Raw genomic sequence first — 18,839 nt, forward strand, 5'->3', positions numbered from 1 at the left:
TTTCTGGACTGAGGTGATCTGTTCCCTATGCTTTTCTTCCAGGTGAAATTGATCTTCATATCCTCTCCAAAGTGCAGGCTCAATACCCAGGAGTTAGTATCAACAATGAAGTTGTTGAACCAAGTGCTGAACAAATCACCAAGTACAAAGGTACTTGTAATCCATGGTGCTGTATATCAAATTCTATTCTGAAAGGCCTGTCATCCCAAATGCGTCCCTTCAATCATTAACAACATAGCTGCTGTGGTATGTTCTTTGTAAGCTTATTGAGAGAAGAACCTGATTAATTTGTTTTCTCGGCAGGAATGACTAAACATCTCAGAATATAAATAGTGATTAGAATTCCCCCCCCCCTTTTTTTTTTTTTTTTTTTTTACTGACTCTCCATCCCTCCCCTGGTCATCAACTATTATTTTTGATATTTATTCTTAGAGACAGAGTCATTAATTCATTCAGAGGCATTTAAACAGAATCCCTGCCCTTAAAGAGCTTACGTTCCATTGCTTACAGCAGGAATCAGGAAACTTTTCTTTAAAAAGGGCCAAATAGTAAGTATTTTAGACTGAGAGGGCCACATGGTCTCTGTCACAACTAATCAGCTCTGCCACTGAAGCCCAAAAGCAGCCATAGACAATACATACACTAATGGGTGTGGGTATGTTGCAATGAAACTTCATAAACACTAAAATTTGAATTTTATATCATTTTTACCTATCATGAAGTATTATTCTTCTTTTGATTTTGTTCACCCATTTAAAAGTGTAATGGCACAAGATATGAAAGAAGCATGAAATCAGAAAGTAGTGTACATTTTTAGCTTGTGGTCTATTTAAAAATAGGTGGTGGGAAGATACGGCCCATGCCATGGTTTGCTGATTCCTGAGTTACGGAATCATATCACCTGTCTTACATCAATTTTCCATTGATAAAATTCACCAGTTGATTTCCCATTAACACTGAGATAATAGTACCTATGTCTGATCAGGATTCTCATAATTATTTCTTATTGACTCCATTCTCTAATTTCATTTAACACTAATGGAAAAACTAGGATGAACTCTTTGGTCTTCTGGAGATTTATAAAGAAGAAAAATGTGCTTTATATCTGTTATGTATATAACACTGATTGCATTAAAATTCTAAATGGAAATGGGTTCCGAATTTGCAGTTAAAATTGATGGTGTGCCACCTTTTCTCCGTATTTTAGAGCTTGTAGCCAAGACATCAAACCTCGAGAACATAAAGTTTACTTGGCATAAGGAGACATCATCTGAATATCAAAATAGAATGATGGAGAAAAAAGAACTTCAGAAGTGGGACTTTATTCATATGATTCAGGTAAGAAATATTTATTGTTATATACTCTCAGAAGAAAGATTTTTCAGAAATATTTCAGAGTACCTAATATTTTAACTTTAAAAAGAAAAATGAAAATCTGATTTCTGATTTTACAAGTGACCATTATCTGTCCAAATTGAAGTTAAAGATGTTGACAATACTAAGAGATTCTCTGTAACATTTAAAAAGCCAGTTTTCTCTATGCAAAATACCCCCATAGTTACTGATTTTTTTTCAATGCTGGCTTAACTTTTGTGGGATTGAAAGTTCATAGACAGTAGAGTGTAACACATCCTAACACAATTCTCCAGTGACTCTAATGGTCTGGATGGACCAACATCCCAGAGTTTTTCTGAATCCTCTTGCTTTTGCCTTCTTTTGATGACCTGGCTCGTGTGCACATGACAGAAGGGCAGGCTAGATGATTTCTCAGGTCAACAAAGTGTTACTGACATTAGTCAGTCATTAAATAGGAATTTATTTCCATGGTCCAGCACTGATAGTGTATTTCCTAGAAATACGATAGTGTATTTCTTGGAAAGGGGGAGACAATTCAGTAGGTGGTATGGGGACATACTTCCAGAGATCACTAACGTATCTGGATAGCATATAGGTGTATAGGCTTTGGGTGTTGGCTACCTAGAAGATGTGTATATTTTAGAAATACCACGATGAACAACAAGATGCTTTTTGCTTTCTATAGTCCACAAGCACAGTCATCCCACAGGAATAAAGTTTTTAAAATCATAGGAAGAAATGACTCCAAGATCAGCATACCCAGGCAATCCTACATCTTTGCTTTCTTAGCGGACAAAATCTTTTACCTATAAGGGAATGCTTAACATTGCTCAGCAAACCTATGTTTCTCTACTAGACTTACTTTCCCACCTTCTCATACAGCTGGCCCTTGAACAACACAGGTTCGAACTGCGTGGGTCCACTTATATGTGGATTTTTTCAATGATAAATGCTACATGACTGGATGCAGAACCCCAGAAACAGAGAAACTGCATATAGGGAGGGCCAACTCTATGTTACGTGTGAATATTTGCGCACAGAGTGTTGATGCCCCTAACCCCTGCCTTGTTCAAGGGTCACCTGTATAACTATTTCATACCTCTCTCTGTCTCCTTACACCTCCTGTAATCCCTCCCCCACCACTCATTTCCAACTGATGACCTCACTTCCCATTCTGTGGCAGAAAGAGAAACCATCAGGTAGAAAATCATCTTTCACTCTCCAAATTTACAAACATAGCTGCACCTGTATGCACCATGTCTTTCTTTCCTCTTATTACAAAAGCCTCCCTTTATCAAAAGCCAATCCCTCCACATATGCTCTGGATCCCATTCTTATAAAATTCTTATATAATGTTGCAGCTTCAGAGATCATTCTCCAGTTTCTCTCAAAAGCTCCACGTTTGTTCTTTCTTTCTTTTATTTATTTATTTTAACCCATTTCTTTAAATATCTCAGTGTTTGAAGAGTGTTGGCTTTTAAAACACAGTAATTAGGAATGGATTAGTGCTTATATTTAGCGACAGTTAATAGACACTATCATTTTTTTTTAATTATTATTTTTTTATTTAGTTTATTTTTTTTAAGCTGTGTTGGGTCTTCGTTTCTGTGCGAGGGCTTTCTCCAGTTGCGGAGAGCGGGGGCCACTGCTCATCGTGGTGCGCGGGCCTCTCACTATCGCGGCCTCTCGTTGCGGAGCACAGGCTCCAGTTGCGCAGGCTCAGTAGTTGTGGCTCACGGGCCCAGCCGCTCCGCGGCATGTGGGATCTTCCCAGACCAGGGCTCGAACCCGTGTCCCCCGCATTAGCAGGCAGACTCTCAACCACTGCGCCACCAGGGAAGCCCTGTTCTTTCTTTCTTATAGCAACTCTGCTTCCTCTGCATTACTGCTCTGTTCCTCTCCATCTACTCTGCATTTTTCTGTGCTATTTGTCTTTTCATTGCTCCTAACAGTCCTAGCGTTCTCATGACATCCTTCAACTTAATATTCATAATCAACTGCAGAGATTCTATGCCTATTAGATCCAATTTCAGAGCACCTGCTATGACCCACCTCCTCTTTTCAGCCAGGTCATGTCACGGACTGTTAGCCATCCTGTGGATTAGCTGCATCTGGGTGCCTGTGTATGCATGGTCCCTGTGATGAACAGCATGGAGTGACACGATACTAAATATGGCCCGTGATACTGCACAAGCCGTGTGCAGCTCCGTTGTATTGCATTCATTTGTGTGAGAGGGGCGTAGCTTAGGTTGCTTTTGCTTTATGCAATAAATTCTCTCATGGCATCTACATAAAACATTGAATTCTTGTTTAAGAGAGCTGAAGATGAGACGTTAAGAAGTGTCTATGGGGGTAGATTCCAGGGATGTAAGTCCTTAGGGAAAATTTTCTACTGCCAATGTTTAATTCCAAGCTCTATCTGTGTTGGGTGGAAAGACCTCTCCCTGCACTTCACCAGAGATGGTTCAGTTATTAAAAACGGGTGGGCTTACTTCACTCTGGGTCAGAAAGAGAAAAACAGATACTGTATGCTAACACATATATATGGAATCTAAAAAAAAAAAAAAAAAGCTACTGATGAACCTAGTTGCAGGGCAGGAATAAAGAGGTAGACATAGAGGATGGTGTTGAGGACACGGGGTGGGAGGGCAAAGCTGGGGCGAAGTGAGAGTAGCATCGACATACATACACTACCGAATGTAAAATAGTTGGCTGGTGGGAAGCAGCAGCATAGCACAGGGAGATCAGCTGGGTGCTTTGTGACCACCTAGAGGGGTGGGTTAGGGAGGATGGGAGGGAGGCTCAAGAGGAGGGGATATGGGGACATATGTGTGCATATGGCTGATTCGCTTTGTTGTGCAACAGAAACTAACACGGTATTGTGAAGCAATTATACTCCAATAAAGATCTATTTTAAAAAAAAAAAAAAAAAGGGTGGGCTGACTCCTAGCACTCTGGGACCATGCATGTAACTTTAGGCTTTATCCAGTCCATTTCCCTAGAGAATCTGTCAACAGCAAAGCCTGTCACATTTTCCATGATTTTAAAAAAAGCATCTGTGAGCCTATGGTGAAGCTAGTGCAAAGGGCTTAATTTTAAAGCAACGCTCCATGAAATGGAATGTTTTTACGGTTCCAGCACCATTTTTGCCCAGAACTACTAAAACTCACAAAATATAGAGCGAGCATTAGAATTCACTGCCCCCATGTGGAATGCAGACTGTCTCGAGCTATAAATGTCTGTGTTAATGAAGCCAGAAAGAGTAAAGTTTAAGCTGTTTGACTCTAGTTGAGTAAATACCATAGTTTCCCCTCTCCCCAAATATTTTCTCACACTATTATTCTATCTCTATATGTAACATCGTTAATTTTTAAATTTCTTAAGTGTTTTGTTGAATAAAAATCCACTCAACTTGATCATCAAACCTTCTAGTGAGTATTCAGTCCAAGCAACAAAGACGTTGACATAGTAAAGCATCTCGTTTCTCTCTTCCTTCATTTCTAGATGCTGTATTATGTAAAAGACATCCCAGCCACCCTGAAATTCTTCCATAGTCTCTTGGCTACCAGTGCTAAGATTCTCATTACTGTTGTGTCCGGTAAGTTATTTTCCTTCAGCCTGAATTTTAAAACAGTGATAGCGCATGGATGGATGTGTTTGAAGGCAGCTGGTATATTTCATCTTCATTATGAAATTCTTGATTTGGCTTCTGATCAGGGTCAATTAATTAACACAGTATTAGGAAAGTCCTTCACAACAGCTTTCAATTTAGGAGTTCCAGTGGAATTAAATGTCTGTTTACTTCTTTCTCTCGGGAAAATATATCCTTGTTGTCTCTATATAAAAAATATTCATTTAACATACAGCAGATACAACTGATAGGAATGTTTTTAACGAGACTAAAAATAGTAAATATATCTATTTACCTCCTTTTTGTCCCTGGAATGTCTCTTTCTCTTCTGTGATGTTTATTAATAAATATCAATAAAATAAAGGTTTAAATATTTGGGACACTATCATATTTGATTAATTTGCATTTCTAGAGCCATTATCAATGTTGTTCATTTAGGTTTTCTCGAGTAACTATCAAAAATGGTCCACTTGTTTTGTTTTGTGTTGTCATGTTATTTTCCAAAGAAGGCATCTGATCATGTCATGTTGTTTCCAATGATACAGTAAGTACCACACGGAGAACATAAGTAAACAGATCAGCAAATGAAACACTGACATTGTTGCATTCATTAATTCATTACTTCTTTCATTCAGCAGTCTTTGTGGATTGTCCACACACTGCTAGGCAGGTTCACTCCCCGTACACAGCAGCCTCTATCTCCCTCAGCTTATACCAGACCCCGTACTCAGAAACCATATGTCGCAAAATTCATTTATTCTTTTTTTTCCTCTATAAATTTATTTATTTATTTATTTTTGGCTGCATTGGGTTTTCGTTGCTGGCCGTGGGCTTTCTCTAATTGCTATGAGCGGGGGCTACTCTTCGCTGTGGTGCGCGGGCTTCAGTAGTTGTGGCGCCGGAGCTCAGTAGTTGTGGCTCACGGGCTCTAGAGCGCAGGCTCAGTAGTTGTGGTGCGTGGGCTTAGTTGCTCCCCAGCATGTGGGATCTTCCCGGACCAGGGCTCGAACCCGTGTCCCCTGCATTGGCAGGCGGATTCTCAACCACTGCGCCACCAGGGAAGTCCCCAAGTATTCTTAAATATGAGGAATGGCTTTAAGGATGGCAAACACAGCTGTTGCCTATAATCCTGGGTTTGAACTCATGTGGGAGTTTGGCAAATGAGAGTTCCTGTACACAACCTCTTCTCTAAGGGAACATTTGATATACTATTTTTATCTCAGGTTAGTTAAAAATACTCATTTGTGTGGGAGAGTTCTATCTTACCATTTAGAAGGGCTTCTGTAAACTGGATGTTTCCCACCAACCTCTCTCTAAATTAGGACACTTGGGTAAAGCACTTTGTACTGCATTTAGGAATACAGAAGTAAATTTAGTTATCAACACTGAGGGCAGTCTATTCTTGATAATCTGTATCAATAATAAAGAAACAGTGTTGCAGGCAGAAATAGCAATTCATCCAGTAGTCATATATGTTTGATTTTAGGATATATTTCATATCAAATGCAGATCCACTGTTATATATATTTGGTTTATGCTTAAATATTTTCAGAAGTCAAGTATTTGAGTGTCAGAAGGCAGCTCTCTCTGAGTATATGCCTACCAAAAAGAAAAAGCCAGCCTAAGGTTTAGAAAGTGGCATGAGCAGTCTACAAGCAACTGAGAATGGACTAAGTGCCCTTATGGATACAGTATTCTGCTGGCTACATCATGAATACGTTAATAGAATCCATGGTTTATTGGCATCAGGATATGTGCAAACCACAACAGGCTCAGTGAAATGCAGGAAGATACATAAAATCAAGAATGCTCAGGCACTTCCTAGCTGTGTGAACTTGGTCTGTGAGTCTTAGTTCCTGCAAGGACTATTTCCAGATAATCATACCTACATAATATGGCAACTATGCATACATGTAGTTCACATGTACTATGTCTATATACATTCATGGGGGAAAAAAATCAAAGAAAGGGAGTAAAAGCGCAAAAACCAGTTAGCTTCCATAAAAAAAGGTATTTTGAGTCAAAACTTATTCCTTCTGTAGTTTGGTGGAGATGTTTTACTAACTTTTTCAGCACACAGCTTACAATTTTTCATTACTGCGCACAGCGTGGGAGGCAGGTATCCCAAAGAGGAAAACACTGGTAACACACAACCCTCTTAACTCCCGTGCTTTTCCTAAGATACCAGCTCCTCACTTCCCCCTTCTACCCCTCTTATTTGTTACCTAGAGCAGTTTAACTCCCTTTTGCTCTGCCTCTCTGACCTAGATAAACCTGTGCACCTATAAACCCATCTTAACAACAGTATATTTCTCTGAGATAAATTCTTTTGGCCCCTCGGTGTACGGAAGTGCCTATGGGCTTCTTTTGTAAAAAAAGCAAGAACTGCTTTGTCGCATTCATAAAGCGGATACAAATATATGGGTCAACTTTCAGGAAAATAGAGCATGGTCAATTTCCAACAGTGAAAACAAAGTTAATCACAAGAACTTTCTAATCAGATTTGTTTTATATCGTTGTCAATTAACACGTATAGAATTGATCCACATTTTTATTAGTCACTTTTTCATTTGATGATATCACTGCAAATCCCTATCTGCCAGACCAGTCTGTGGATAGCAGGCAAGTTTGGGAAAGCTCCCCAGGTCATCTGAGGTGCCTGATCAACTTCCTACCTTACCGCTGTAGAAAAACCATTACCCTAAACTACTTTCTCAGCCCCAACTATAATTCTTGAAACCCCATTCTTCATACTTGCCCAAAGAAAACATTCCTAAAACTTGAATATTACCCTAAAACTTGAAACACCTGCACCAAAATGGTTCACACTAGGCTCTGTTTTTATCACATTTGTTGCAGTCACTTTCTAAATGGAATTTGCTTCATAATTACCCAGAAGTGAAGAAGCCTGTTTGTGTATTTCCTTTCTTTCGGGGCAATATTGTCATCCATAGCCTCACTGCAATACAGCAAACTGAGTACTCGATGCCAACAGAGTCGGGCAAGCTTAGAACTAGTCACTAAGTTAAATTTCTAAGAACACTCATCAAGCCAGTATCTCACCTAAGCACATAATGGTATGTCTGGATTAACATCTTGCTCTAAAAGGTCATCTTAAATATGCCCCACAGCTAAGGCTCCTGCCCGTCCATCCGAGTCAGACACTGACCTGTTACTGAACTGATGCGCTCTCTCTCTGAATAAACTAAATTACTCAGTTATTTGAGCACCATATGGACACCCATTTTTTTGCAATTTATTAGATTCTAAGATAATTAAATACGGGGTCAGTTTCTAGATTTAATTATGCAGGGCACCTAGCTTGGTTAAGGTGACAGATGTATTCAGCATATTCAAACACAGCCTACACTCTTGGTCCCAAGTTGGCTGCATAGGATAGTCGTGTAGATTTGGTTCATTCAGCTTTTATTGAGCTCCTCTAGTTGGTCACTGCTAGGCTCTGGGGTTGCAAAGATGACTGTTACTCCTCTACCTTTGAAAGGCTCCTAATCTAATGGAGGATTCAGACATGTACATACTTTCAAAAAGGTGCTAATTTCTGATCAGAGGCAGATAGGGAGTTTAAGGAGAGCTCCTGGAGAACAGGACGCTCTGCCTCTTATCTCTAGTTCCAGATCTTTGCAAAACCCTTGGCACCTAGAAGAAGACACCCAGTGAATGTGTTTGAATTGAACTGAATAATTGTTTATTATTTCTGCCTTATACTATCCCAACTACAACTAGTTCTGAATGTCCATTCAGAAAAAGATACCATGTTTTAGCTAACATGATAGACATGGAATCAGAGAATACAGAAAGTTCTGGAGATTTGAAGATGGATTTAATAAACAGGAAGAAAAGACTCAATAAAGAAGATACACATACTCACACGCATACAGTGCACACCAAAATAGGCAGACAAAAGCAATGAAGGGTAGGCAAGTGAAACTAATTAGGAAAAGGAAGAGAAATTGAAATCAGAATTAAATGACAGTATTTTTCTGGTCAGCCCGTTTGAATACATGCTGCTGGAGGGAACAGAGGCTTTCCTCTGGTTGCTAAGTATCCATTAAAGAGTTAGCCCAGCTCAGTAAATATTTATTTATTTATAACAAACATAAGTTCCTGATTATAATGATAAACGATTTGATTTGGGGATGAAAAAGAAGAGAAATAAGAAGAGGTGGATTTTTGAAATGAGGAGTATCCCACACTAAAATAATGTTAGTGGCATGTTTTTCTGCAAATGTAGTAGCCAGGCTTTCGTTGAGAGTTGCTAATTAAAATGCAACTTATCTGGTTACAGGAGATTAGCCAGGAGATCAGTGACATTTTCTGTCCTGCCCTCTCCTTATCTAAGGAAGGAGGCAAATCATGGTGTGTTATTTTTAATACGGGGTGGGGGGATGGGGGGGTGAGGGACCTGGTTTATATCATGTTGAAAACAAAAGTAACACCATATGTTGTGCCCACCGGGAGCCATTATGATAATGTATCAGTCAGAAAGTTTCTAATTGCTCAGCTCAGAAATGGCACTGAGTCACAGAACACTGACACCAGCAAATTCTCCGCAATTAGTGTTTGGTTCTTTTTTCTCTGCCAGGGTGAATGATAACAGAGCCTTTCCTCAACCACTGAAATATTTATTTTCTTGTAGTCTTGTTTGCAGGCAAATTCTTATTTAGACAGTCACTGTCTTTGGAATGAAAGATTTTTGTAGTACATGCTCATGACTCTCTTTTTTTTTTCACTGAACTGAGGTTTTATTTTTTTCTGCTTCATTCCAATTCCACCTTCTTCTAGAGCTTATCCTGTAGTTATCGTTCCCTCTTCTGAAATGTTAGTGGAACATCAATTATCTAGGCTATTTATTTATTTATTATTTACCATTTTCTGCCTTGGTTATTCTCTTTTGTTGAGTTAAATCAGGAGACTTTAGCCAAGCCCATGCATGAGGCCAACGCCCTATAATTATATGCAGAATTGTGTGGCTATATAGTGTTTGTATAGTTTTCTGGAGAGTCCGATTACTTTCATTACATCATAAAGGAGCTTTCGGAACCAAAATAGTTCATGCCTTTGAAATCTTAACTTTTAATCCTGGAAACTCATTGAGTTGTAAGTTCTCTCTTATATTGCTTTGGCCAAGTCCAACTTAATTTCATAACACTTCAGCAGTGTTTACTATGTGCCAGTCATGGTTCTAAGTGCCTTACTTTATTAACTTGGTGAATCCTTGGAACAATCCTATGAAGATATTCTATTATTATCCCTGATTTATATATGACAAAACTGAGGCACAGGTTCATAAAGCTAGTAAGAGGAAAAGCCAGGCTTCACACTCAGAAAGTCAGGCTTTAGAGACCACTCTTAATTGCTGCACATATCCACTATCTCTGTAGTAGCCCAGTATTAGATGTGTATGTTAGAAAGTCCATAAATAGCTGTTCTTTTGTTTTGATTTATTAGTATTATACAGATTTCTGAACAGCAAATTTGTCTTTTCACATTCTCAAGATTACAACCAGTGGAAATACATTATCAAAGTAATTCCATATAATATTCATTTATTTTGTAAGTACTTATTACACATCTGCCATGTGCTTACCACTGAGCAATGATTCACTTCAAATATCTCATTTAATACTTGCAGTTGCATTTGAGGTAAGTATGGTTATCTCTATCTTATAGATGAGAAAACTGAGCTTCTGAGAGACTAAATACCAAACCTTGTCTCATTCATGAAGTGTCAGAACGGTCCAACCTATCTCTCCCACAGACGCTGTATCTCTTAGCTTCTACACTGGGCCAGGTTTTCAATTAAATACAACATACACTGCTAATATATCTTCTAAAGCTGGGGACAAAATTTTTAGGACTCAACCTAGCTGTTGCAGTGCAAGGCAGCATCCTGTAATTGTACAGACATGAGAGGCTATCCCATCTTTGGTTGGGGTAAACTATCATTGTATTTGCTGTGCTCTTTCCTTCTATTTCAATTTTTACTCTTAGACCCTTTCCTCTGAACCAGACTAACATAAACAACTGCCTTCCTCCTATCACCACCTGAATGTCCAACGGGTATCTCAACCTCATGTTTCCAAAACCAGATGCCTGATAACACATTTAAAAATGTTCCTCCCTCATTCTTCCCATTTCCAATTATGGCAATTCTCTCTTTTCAGATGCTTGGGTCAAAATGACTGGGGTCATCACTGATTCTTTTCTTTCTTTCACTATCCAAATTATTATTGTTAACAATATCCAAATCATTGGCAAATGGCATTGGATCTAGGAGTGTAATATATAAAAAATTCAACCACTTCTCATCACCTCCAATCTTGCTGGTGCAACGTAACATCATCTAGCACCCAGATTATTGCAGTAGCTTTCTTACTGTTCTTCCTGCTCTGTCCTTACGCCCCTATAGTCTATTCTCAATAGAGAATAGTCTATCTGTGTGGCCAGAGTGACCTTATGAAAATGCAAATCAGGTTAAGTCACTCTAATATTGTGTTGTCCAATATGGAAGCCACAGTTGGCTACTGAAAGTGAAATGAATTAAGATGAAGTAACACTTAAAATTCACTTCCTTAGTCACACTAGCCACAGTTCACATGTTCCATAACCATAAAGTGGTTAGTGGCTACGATACTGGGCAATGCAAATATGGAACATGTCCAAGAGTCCAGAAAGTTCTATTAGACCACACTACAACGGCTTCTCATCTCTTTCCATACGATTTAGCACCCAATCTACTCCTCACCATCACCCATACAACCTCCTCTCCTTCCATGCTCCCCTCTGTTCACTCAATTCCAATCTCACTGGCTTCCTGGCTAGTTCTTAACATGCCAAGCCTGTTCCTGCTTCAGGTCCTTTGCAGTTGCTCTTCTCTCTACCTGGAGTAATCTCCTCTCTGATATCTGTGTGGCTTGCTGTCATGTCTCTGCTCAAATGTCACATTATTAGAGAGACTGTCTGCGACCACCTGATATAAAACAGCAACCCATCCAACTCTTCGATCCCCCTTATTCCTTGCTCTGATTTGTTTTTCATTAGCACTCTGCACCATCTGATATATGATTTATTTACTTATTTATTTAACTTTCTCTCCTCCCACCCCCTTCACTCCTTGAACTGAGCTACACAAAGGCAAGAATTTCTTTTTTTTTAAATTGACTGCTCTATTACAAGCATCTAGTGTACTGGTTGGCAGAGTAGGTAAAGGAAAAGAAGAATAACTGAAAGCATGAATTTTGTTCTGTTGCACAGGAACCAGTAGCTGGAACAAGCTGTGGAAAAAGTATGGATCTCACTTACACCGGGATGAGCTCTGCCAGTATGTCACGTCATCTGACCTCATGCAGATGCTGGACAAGATGGGGATTAAGTATGAGTGTTATGACCTTCTGTCCACCATGGACATATCTGACTGTTTTATTGACGGCAATGAAAATGGAGACCTGCTTTGGGATTTTTTGACAGAAACCTGCAACTTTAGTACAACAGCACCACCTGATCTCAAAGCAGAAATTATGAAAGATCTGCAAGAGCCTGAATTCAGTGTAAAGAAAGAGGGAAAGGTCCTTTTCAATAACAGTCTGAGTTTCATAGTGGTTGAGGCATAAATATCCACCATGAGAATGTATTCAAAAGCTATAGTTTGAACAATTTTGATCATTCACTTATTTGTGTATTAAAATTATAAATATATCTCATAACATAAACAGAGCATTTTCTCTGATATGTAAAATCTAGAAAATCCCAAGATATTCTTGGACTTCCATGTGGAATCATATATGACACTGCTGGTCTTATCCCATCCCTTCTATCGGCAAAGAGACTACATGCTGTCTACATACCACATAATCTGGAAAAATGAGACAACTAAGTTTCACGGGCTTATTGACAATAAAATCCTTTCCATTTGTTGATTATAATGGAATTTCTGGGAATACTAATAAAATATGTGCTATGGATTTTTTTTTTTTTTGGGTAAACAAGTTTATTTGTAAATTTAGTCAACATACATAATTGACCTAAAAACTTCAATAGAAGGATGAATTTTAAAACCACTTAGAAAGCCATCTCTATGAAGTGATTTTTCCCAGGACCTTATACCAGATGACACCATTTTAACCGGCAGAGGTTCCATGAGCTGAAGCTGTGTGTCCCTCCCCCACAGCAAGTTTAGCCTAAAGGGTTATTATAATACAAACTCCACAAGGAAAAGAAGTTTGGTATTGTTCCCTCTTGGCAGAGAAAAACTCAACCTAGTTATGAGACCAACCACAACACAAAGAAAAGCTGCACTAACTACTATATTAGTGACAGATGATGCTGGTGTGAATAACTTGTATTATATTCTAGAGCCCTTATAAATAAATCCCCCCGTTAGTGTCTGCATTATCAGCTAGAGGGTTAGTCAACATGTGGTAGAATGAGGACTTATGCAAGGTATAATGCGCAAAGCATTTTACTACGTATGAAAAACAAGTGCAGTCTAGTTAGGAGAAAACCAACCGGACTCTATATTACACACACCTTAATGACAAGACTCCCCACCACATGTGAATGTAAAACATTTAATTTAAAAATGTTGACACTACAATATATAAAATAGCTATTATAAATGCACATAGTGTATTCTATAGCTGCCAGGTTTACTTTTTTTTTTTTAATAAGGAAACTGTAAGTTACACTGTGGTGAAGACTTGTATCTTCACCCTTGAAAAAGCCCACATTCTATCACAGTGACGTATGGTCAGACTTAACAGCCCCAATTGTTAAACACTTGGATCAAGTCATAACCAGTTTTATTGCAAAAGGACCCTGTACACATTTATCAATTCTAGTACCTTAATAGCTACCCAACAAGTCATTAACATACAGAAACATGCATCATGAGAAGCAAGAAATATCACCCATCCCTTCTGCATATTAGCAACTTGTCACTCCTGAGCAACAGTGCTCACATCACTGAGGTCTGTGAACTGTCAGTCACTTTTCGCATTCATCCTGAGTGAAAGATGGAATGACTTAAGTACAAATGCAACATATTATAAACAATTTCTTACAAAATAAGTCACAAATTAAACCAAAGTATTTTACAGAATTTACTACAAAACACCATAAAAACTGCCTTCACTTAAGCTCTCTCTCCCCGTATCCGGCGAGCCAACTGGATGTCTTTGGGCTTGATGGTGACTCTCTTAGCGTGGATGGCACACAGATTAGTATCTTCAAATAAACCCACCAGGTACGCTTCACTAGCCTCCTGAAGCGCACCAATGGCGGCACTCTGGAACCTCAAGTCGGTTTTGAAATCCTGGGCGATCTCCCTCACCAACCTCTGGAAAGGCAGCTTCCGGATCAGAAGCTTGGTGGATTTCTGGTAACGACGGATTTCTCGAAGCGCAACGGTCCTGGGCCTGTAGCGATGAGGTTTTTTCACCCTGCCAGTAGAGGGAGCGCTTTTCCTGGCCGCTTTAGTGGCCAGCTGTTTGCGGGGCGCTTTGCCACCCGTGGACTTACGAGCAGTCTGCTTGGTTCGGGCCATTTTCTTTCACCCAATGCCGAAATTTTACGCCGCTTCTCCGACAGCCGCGCCGCTCCTGCTGCCCAATGAAGAGCCGCAGTCGCCGAACTAATAGAAGAAGCTCCTCCGACTAACGACCAAACCGCTCTGCATATGTGCTATGGATTTTTAAAATACTAGTAAAGTATATGCTTATTGATACCTTGGACATTAAGAAAGCATATGTTTATTGATTTTTCCCCTTCTGTGAAGAAGTATTTCTCTATGTGCATTTGTTTATTGTAGTTTCTTATTTTTATTGATTACTCTAATTAACTTAGTCGTGTGTTGTCACTTCCTCCCACTTTGTTTTCTCTTTTAATTTTGTCTATGATTTTGTAGTGTTTTGTTTGTTTTCTGCTATACTGAAGTTTTTCTACTTTATTCAGTCAAACTTAGTTTTTTCCTTTTTTAATTCTGGACTTCTGACACATTTTAAAAGGCCTCCCAAAACCAAGGTTTTAGAATATTAACATATTTAATCATAATAATTTTATAATTTCACTGTAAAAAAATCTTTGATATGTTTGAAGTTTACATAAGTATCAAGAGTGAGTTGAGAACAAGCTGATTTTCTTCAAAAAGAAAACCATCTATATCAACACAATTGACAAAAAAAAAAAAAACCCACTGACTTAAAATACACCTTTTATCATTCACTAAATTTCTAGAAAACACTTGAGTCTATTTCAGTACTCCATCATCCCTATGCCCCTCTGTCTAAGATCTCCTCTAAGATCAAGAATCATCCTTAGGGCTTCCCTGGTGGCACAGTGGTTAAGAATCCACCTGCCAATGCAGGTGACACGGGTTCGAGCCCTGGTCTGGGAGGATCCCACATGCCACGGAGCAGCTGGGCCCGTGTGCTACAGCTGCTGAGCCTGCACTCTGGAGCCTGTGAGCCACAACTACTGAAGCCTGCGCGCCTGGAGCCTGTGCTCTGCAGCAGGAGAAGCCACCGCAACGAAGAGTAGCCCCTGCTCGCCACAACTAGAGAAAGCCCGCTCGCAGCAACAAAGACCCATCACAGCCAAAAATAAAATAAAATAAATATATTTTTTAAAAAATTATCTTTAACAGTAGTATTTCAGAGGATTTTTGAAAAGTTTTTGATAATCTTTACATTATCTTTAATAATAAACAGCTATCATTCTTAAAAAAAAGCACACCTCTTAAGTAGTTAAGTAATTTTATAATTAGTAAATACATATATTTTAAAAAGTAAGTAAATAATTACTACTCCCTGTTAGAAACAGAACAAAAGTAAGGTTTTACTAAAGAGGTCACGGACCCTGATTCACCAGTGATGAAGCCTTCAACATAGTTTGATATTCACTCTTTCACATCACAGAGCTACCACTTAATGCTGTGGTACAGTCACTTAAAAAGGGTTAATGCCTTCCCTCAGGCCCAGGAAATACACTGAAGTATAGAGCCTATTTATACCAACAAATTACCAAGCTTTACTGTTCATAATAAGTAAAACTGACTTGCATTACTCTCTTTTCTTGGACAACTTTATCAATGTTTTTTGAATTGTCAGTTCCAACAAATAAAATGACAGTTATCCAATCAGATTCCTGAATATGAACCCTGAACCATTAATCATACTGATATGTACTACTGACAAAGGAAATCTGTGAAGCAGGCATGATTGATGGATATGGACCATGACGACCTTGAACAACTTCACCAAAAAAATGGAAATCAAGACTACAGAGCAAATTACGGTCTTTTCTAAAAAGCACATGTGCAAAACAAAACACGAATAGAACTAACATGCTGCTTAAAGATGAAGAAGACTAGCAGTCTATAGACGGATGTTTGTAAATATGGCCTTTTTCTCATACAGCCCTTACTATAAAATACGAGGATAAATAAATTCTCACCTGCTTCAATTTAATGTAATGTGAACAGTCAAGCCTTTTTTAAGAGAAAATCCTTAGGAGTTACCTACCAGTCAGTGGTGGAAAGATACAAGGGTACAACAGGTGCGAGGGATGGAACTATTGGCTTCTGCCTGCACTTCAAGGTATTACAAAGGACTTGAGGCAGTCACATATTGAATATTCAAGTCTTTTTTTGTGGTTCAGAAAAAAAGCCCACAACATGAATTTGGAATGTTGTTTTATACATCATTGTACATCTCCCAGTGCTTAACATGGGGCCATGAGTATAGAAGATGCTAAGTAATGGATTACTTTCTTTCTCAAGCACCTATCTTATACCTATGTGTTTATATTCTTGTTGTAACCACAGCTCAAGAAACCCAACAAAACTGTTGCCCTTAGTATAAACCTTAACTTATTTAAAGTGTTTCTGACACTTTTCTGCATTTGTTAGAGAGTCCTGCCAAATCCAAAGACAAAGTATTAAGTGGAGCAAAGTATTTTAGGGCCTTGATCCTTGCTTATTGTAAAAATTGGCAACTTTCTTAATTGAAAACTCTGCCAAGAATATAAAATGGAGAAAAGACAGTCTCTTCAGGGAGTGGTGTTGGGAAAGCTGGACTGCCTCATGTAAATCAATGAAGTTAGAACACTCCCTCACGCCATACACAAAAGTAAACTCAAAAGGGCTTAAAGACAAATATAAGACATGACACATAAAACTCCTAGAAGAGAACATAGACAGAACATTCTCTGACACAATTCATAGATAGCAATGTTTTCTTAGGTCAGTCTCCCAGGGCAATAGAAATAAAAGCAAAAATAAACAAATGAGACCTAATCAAACTTACAAGCTTTTGCACAGCAAAGGAAACCATAAACAGAATGAAAAGACAACCTACGGAATGAGAGCAAATATTTGCAAACAAAGCGACCGACAATGGCTTAATTTCCAAAATATACAAACAGCTCATACAACTCAATAACAACAACAACCAAAAACCCAATCAAGAAATGGGCAGTAGACCTAAATAGACATTTCTCCAAAGACAACACAAAGATTGCCAACAGGCACAAGAAAAGATGCTCAACATCGCTAATTATTAGAGAAATGCAAATCGAAACTACAATGAGGTACCAACCTCACAACAGTCAGAATGGTCACCATTAAAAGTCTACAAATAACAAATGCTAGGGAGGGTGTGGAGAAAAGGGAACCCTCCTACACTGTTGGTGGGAATGTAAGTTGGTGCAGCCACTATGGAAGACAATATGGAGGTTCCTCAGAAAAATAAAAACAGAGCTACCATATGATCCAGCAATCCCACTCCTGGGCATGTATCTGGACACAACTATTATTCAAAAAGATACATGCACCCCTATGTTCATAGCAGCAATATTTACAATAGCCAAGACAGGGAGGCAACCAAAATGTCCACTGACAGATAAATGGATAAAGAAGATGTGGTACATATATACAATGGACTACTCAGCCATAAAAAAAGAATGAAATAATGCCATTTGCAGCTACATGGATGGACCTAGAGATTATCATACTAAGTGAAGTCAGAAAGAAAATAAAAAATACCATATGATATCACTTATTTGTGGAACCATAAAATGACACAAATGAACTTATCTACGAAACAGAAACAGACTCACAGACATAGAGAACAGACTTGTGGTTGCAAAGGGGGAGAGGGAGGGGGAGGGGTGGATTGGGAGATTGGGATTAGCAAATACAAACTATTATGTATATAATAGGTAAACAACAAGGTCCTACTGTATAGCACAGGGAGCTATATTCAATATCCTGTAATAAACCATAATGGAAAAGAATATGAAAAAAATATATATATATATATAACTGAATCACTTTCCTGTTCACCAAAAACTACCACAGCATTATAAATCAACTATACTTCAATAAAAAATTAAAACAAAAAATAAAACAAAATAAAAAAAGAAAACTCTGCCAATCTGGGCAAAAGAAAAAATTTAAATTTCTGGTGAGCATCCATAAAAAACAGATGCAAAGGTCACAGAAAATACTAGATCTTAAGTCTGTGACATTGCACAGACCCAAATGTATATTTAATGTATTTTAAATGTTTGCTTAATAAAAATAGCTTACACAGAGTATTTTGTCATTTTAAAAGCATATTTACATATATTTACCCCATCAGCATGTTATTTCTCAGAAAATAAGGACTTCTTGATAAGCCCCACAAGGGACTGATTACCTAAAATAGTCTTGTTAGATGGACAGCTTGAACCAGATTTCCTGGGTTCAAATCCTGGTTCTATTAATTACTCACTGAGAGATCTCAGGCAATTCATTTTCTCTATTATCAGATTTCTTCATCTTCAAAATGAAGATGAT

General features: G+C 38.5%; 1 protein-coding gene and 1 pseudogene across 2 annotated transcripts in view; one reads left to right on the top strand and one right to left on the bottom strand.

The window, feature by feature from the left end:
• HNMT (histamine N-methyltransferase) overlaps window positions 1-12,974 on the top strand; it is a 36,446-nt gene extending 23,472 nt beyond the window's left edge. Inside the window, exons 3-6 of the mRNA XM_082465193.1 lie at window positions 43-150; window positions 1,208-1,338; window positions 4,861-4,954; window positions 12,263-12,974. Coding sequence (XP_082321319.1) covers window positions 43-150; window positions 1,208-1,338; window positions 4,861-4,954; window positions 12,263-12,618 — 689 coding nt within the window. The 3' untranslated portion in view covers window positions 12,619-12,974. The remainder of the gene's footprint in view (window positions 1-42; window positions 151-1,207; window positions 1,339-4,860; window positions 4,955-12,262) is intronic.
• Window positions 12,975-13,789: 815 nt separating this feature from the next.
• On the bottom strand, window positions 13,790-14,675 carry LOC309662411 (histone H3.3A pseudogene; annotated as a pseudogene). Its single transcript has one exon. The product of its transcript is annotated as a histone H3.3A pseudogene (transcript).
• Window positions 14,676-18,839: the final 4,164 nt, after the last annotated feature.

Source organism: Balaenoptera physalus (assembly GCF_965194825.1).
Source record: "Balaenoptera physalus genome assembly, chromosome: 6".
Lineage (NCBI taxonomy): Eukaryota > Metazoa > Chordata > Mammalia > Artiodactyla > Balaenopteridae > Balaenoptera > Balaenoptera physalus.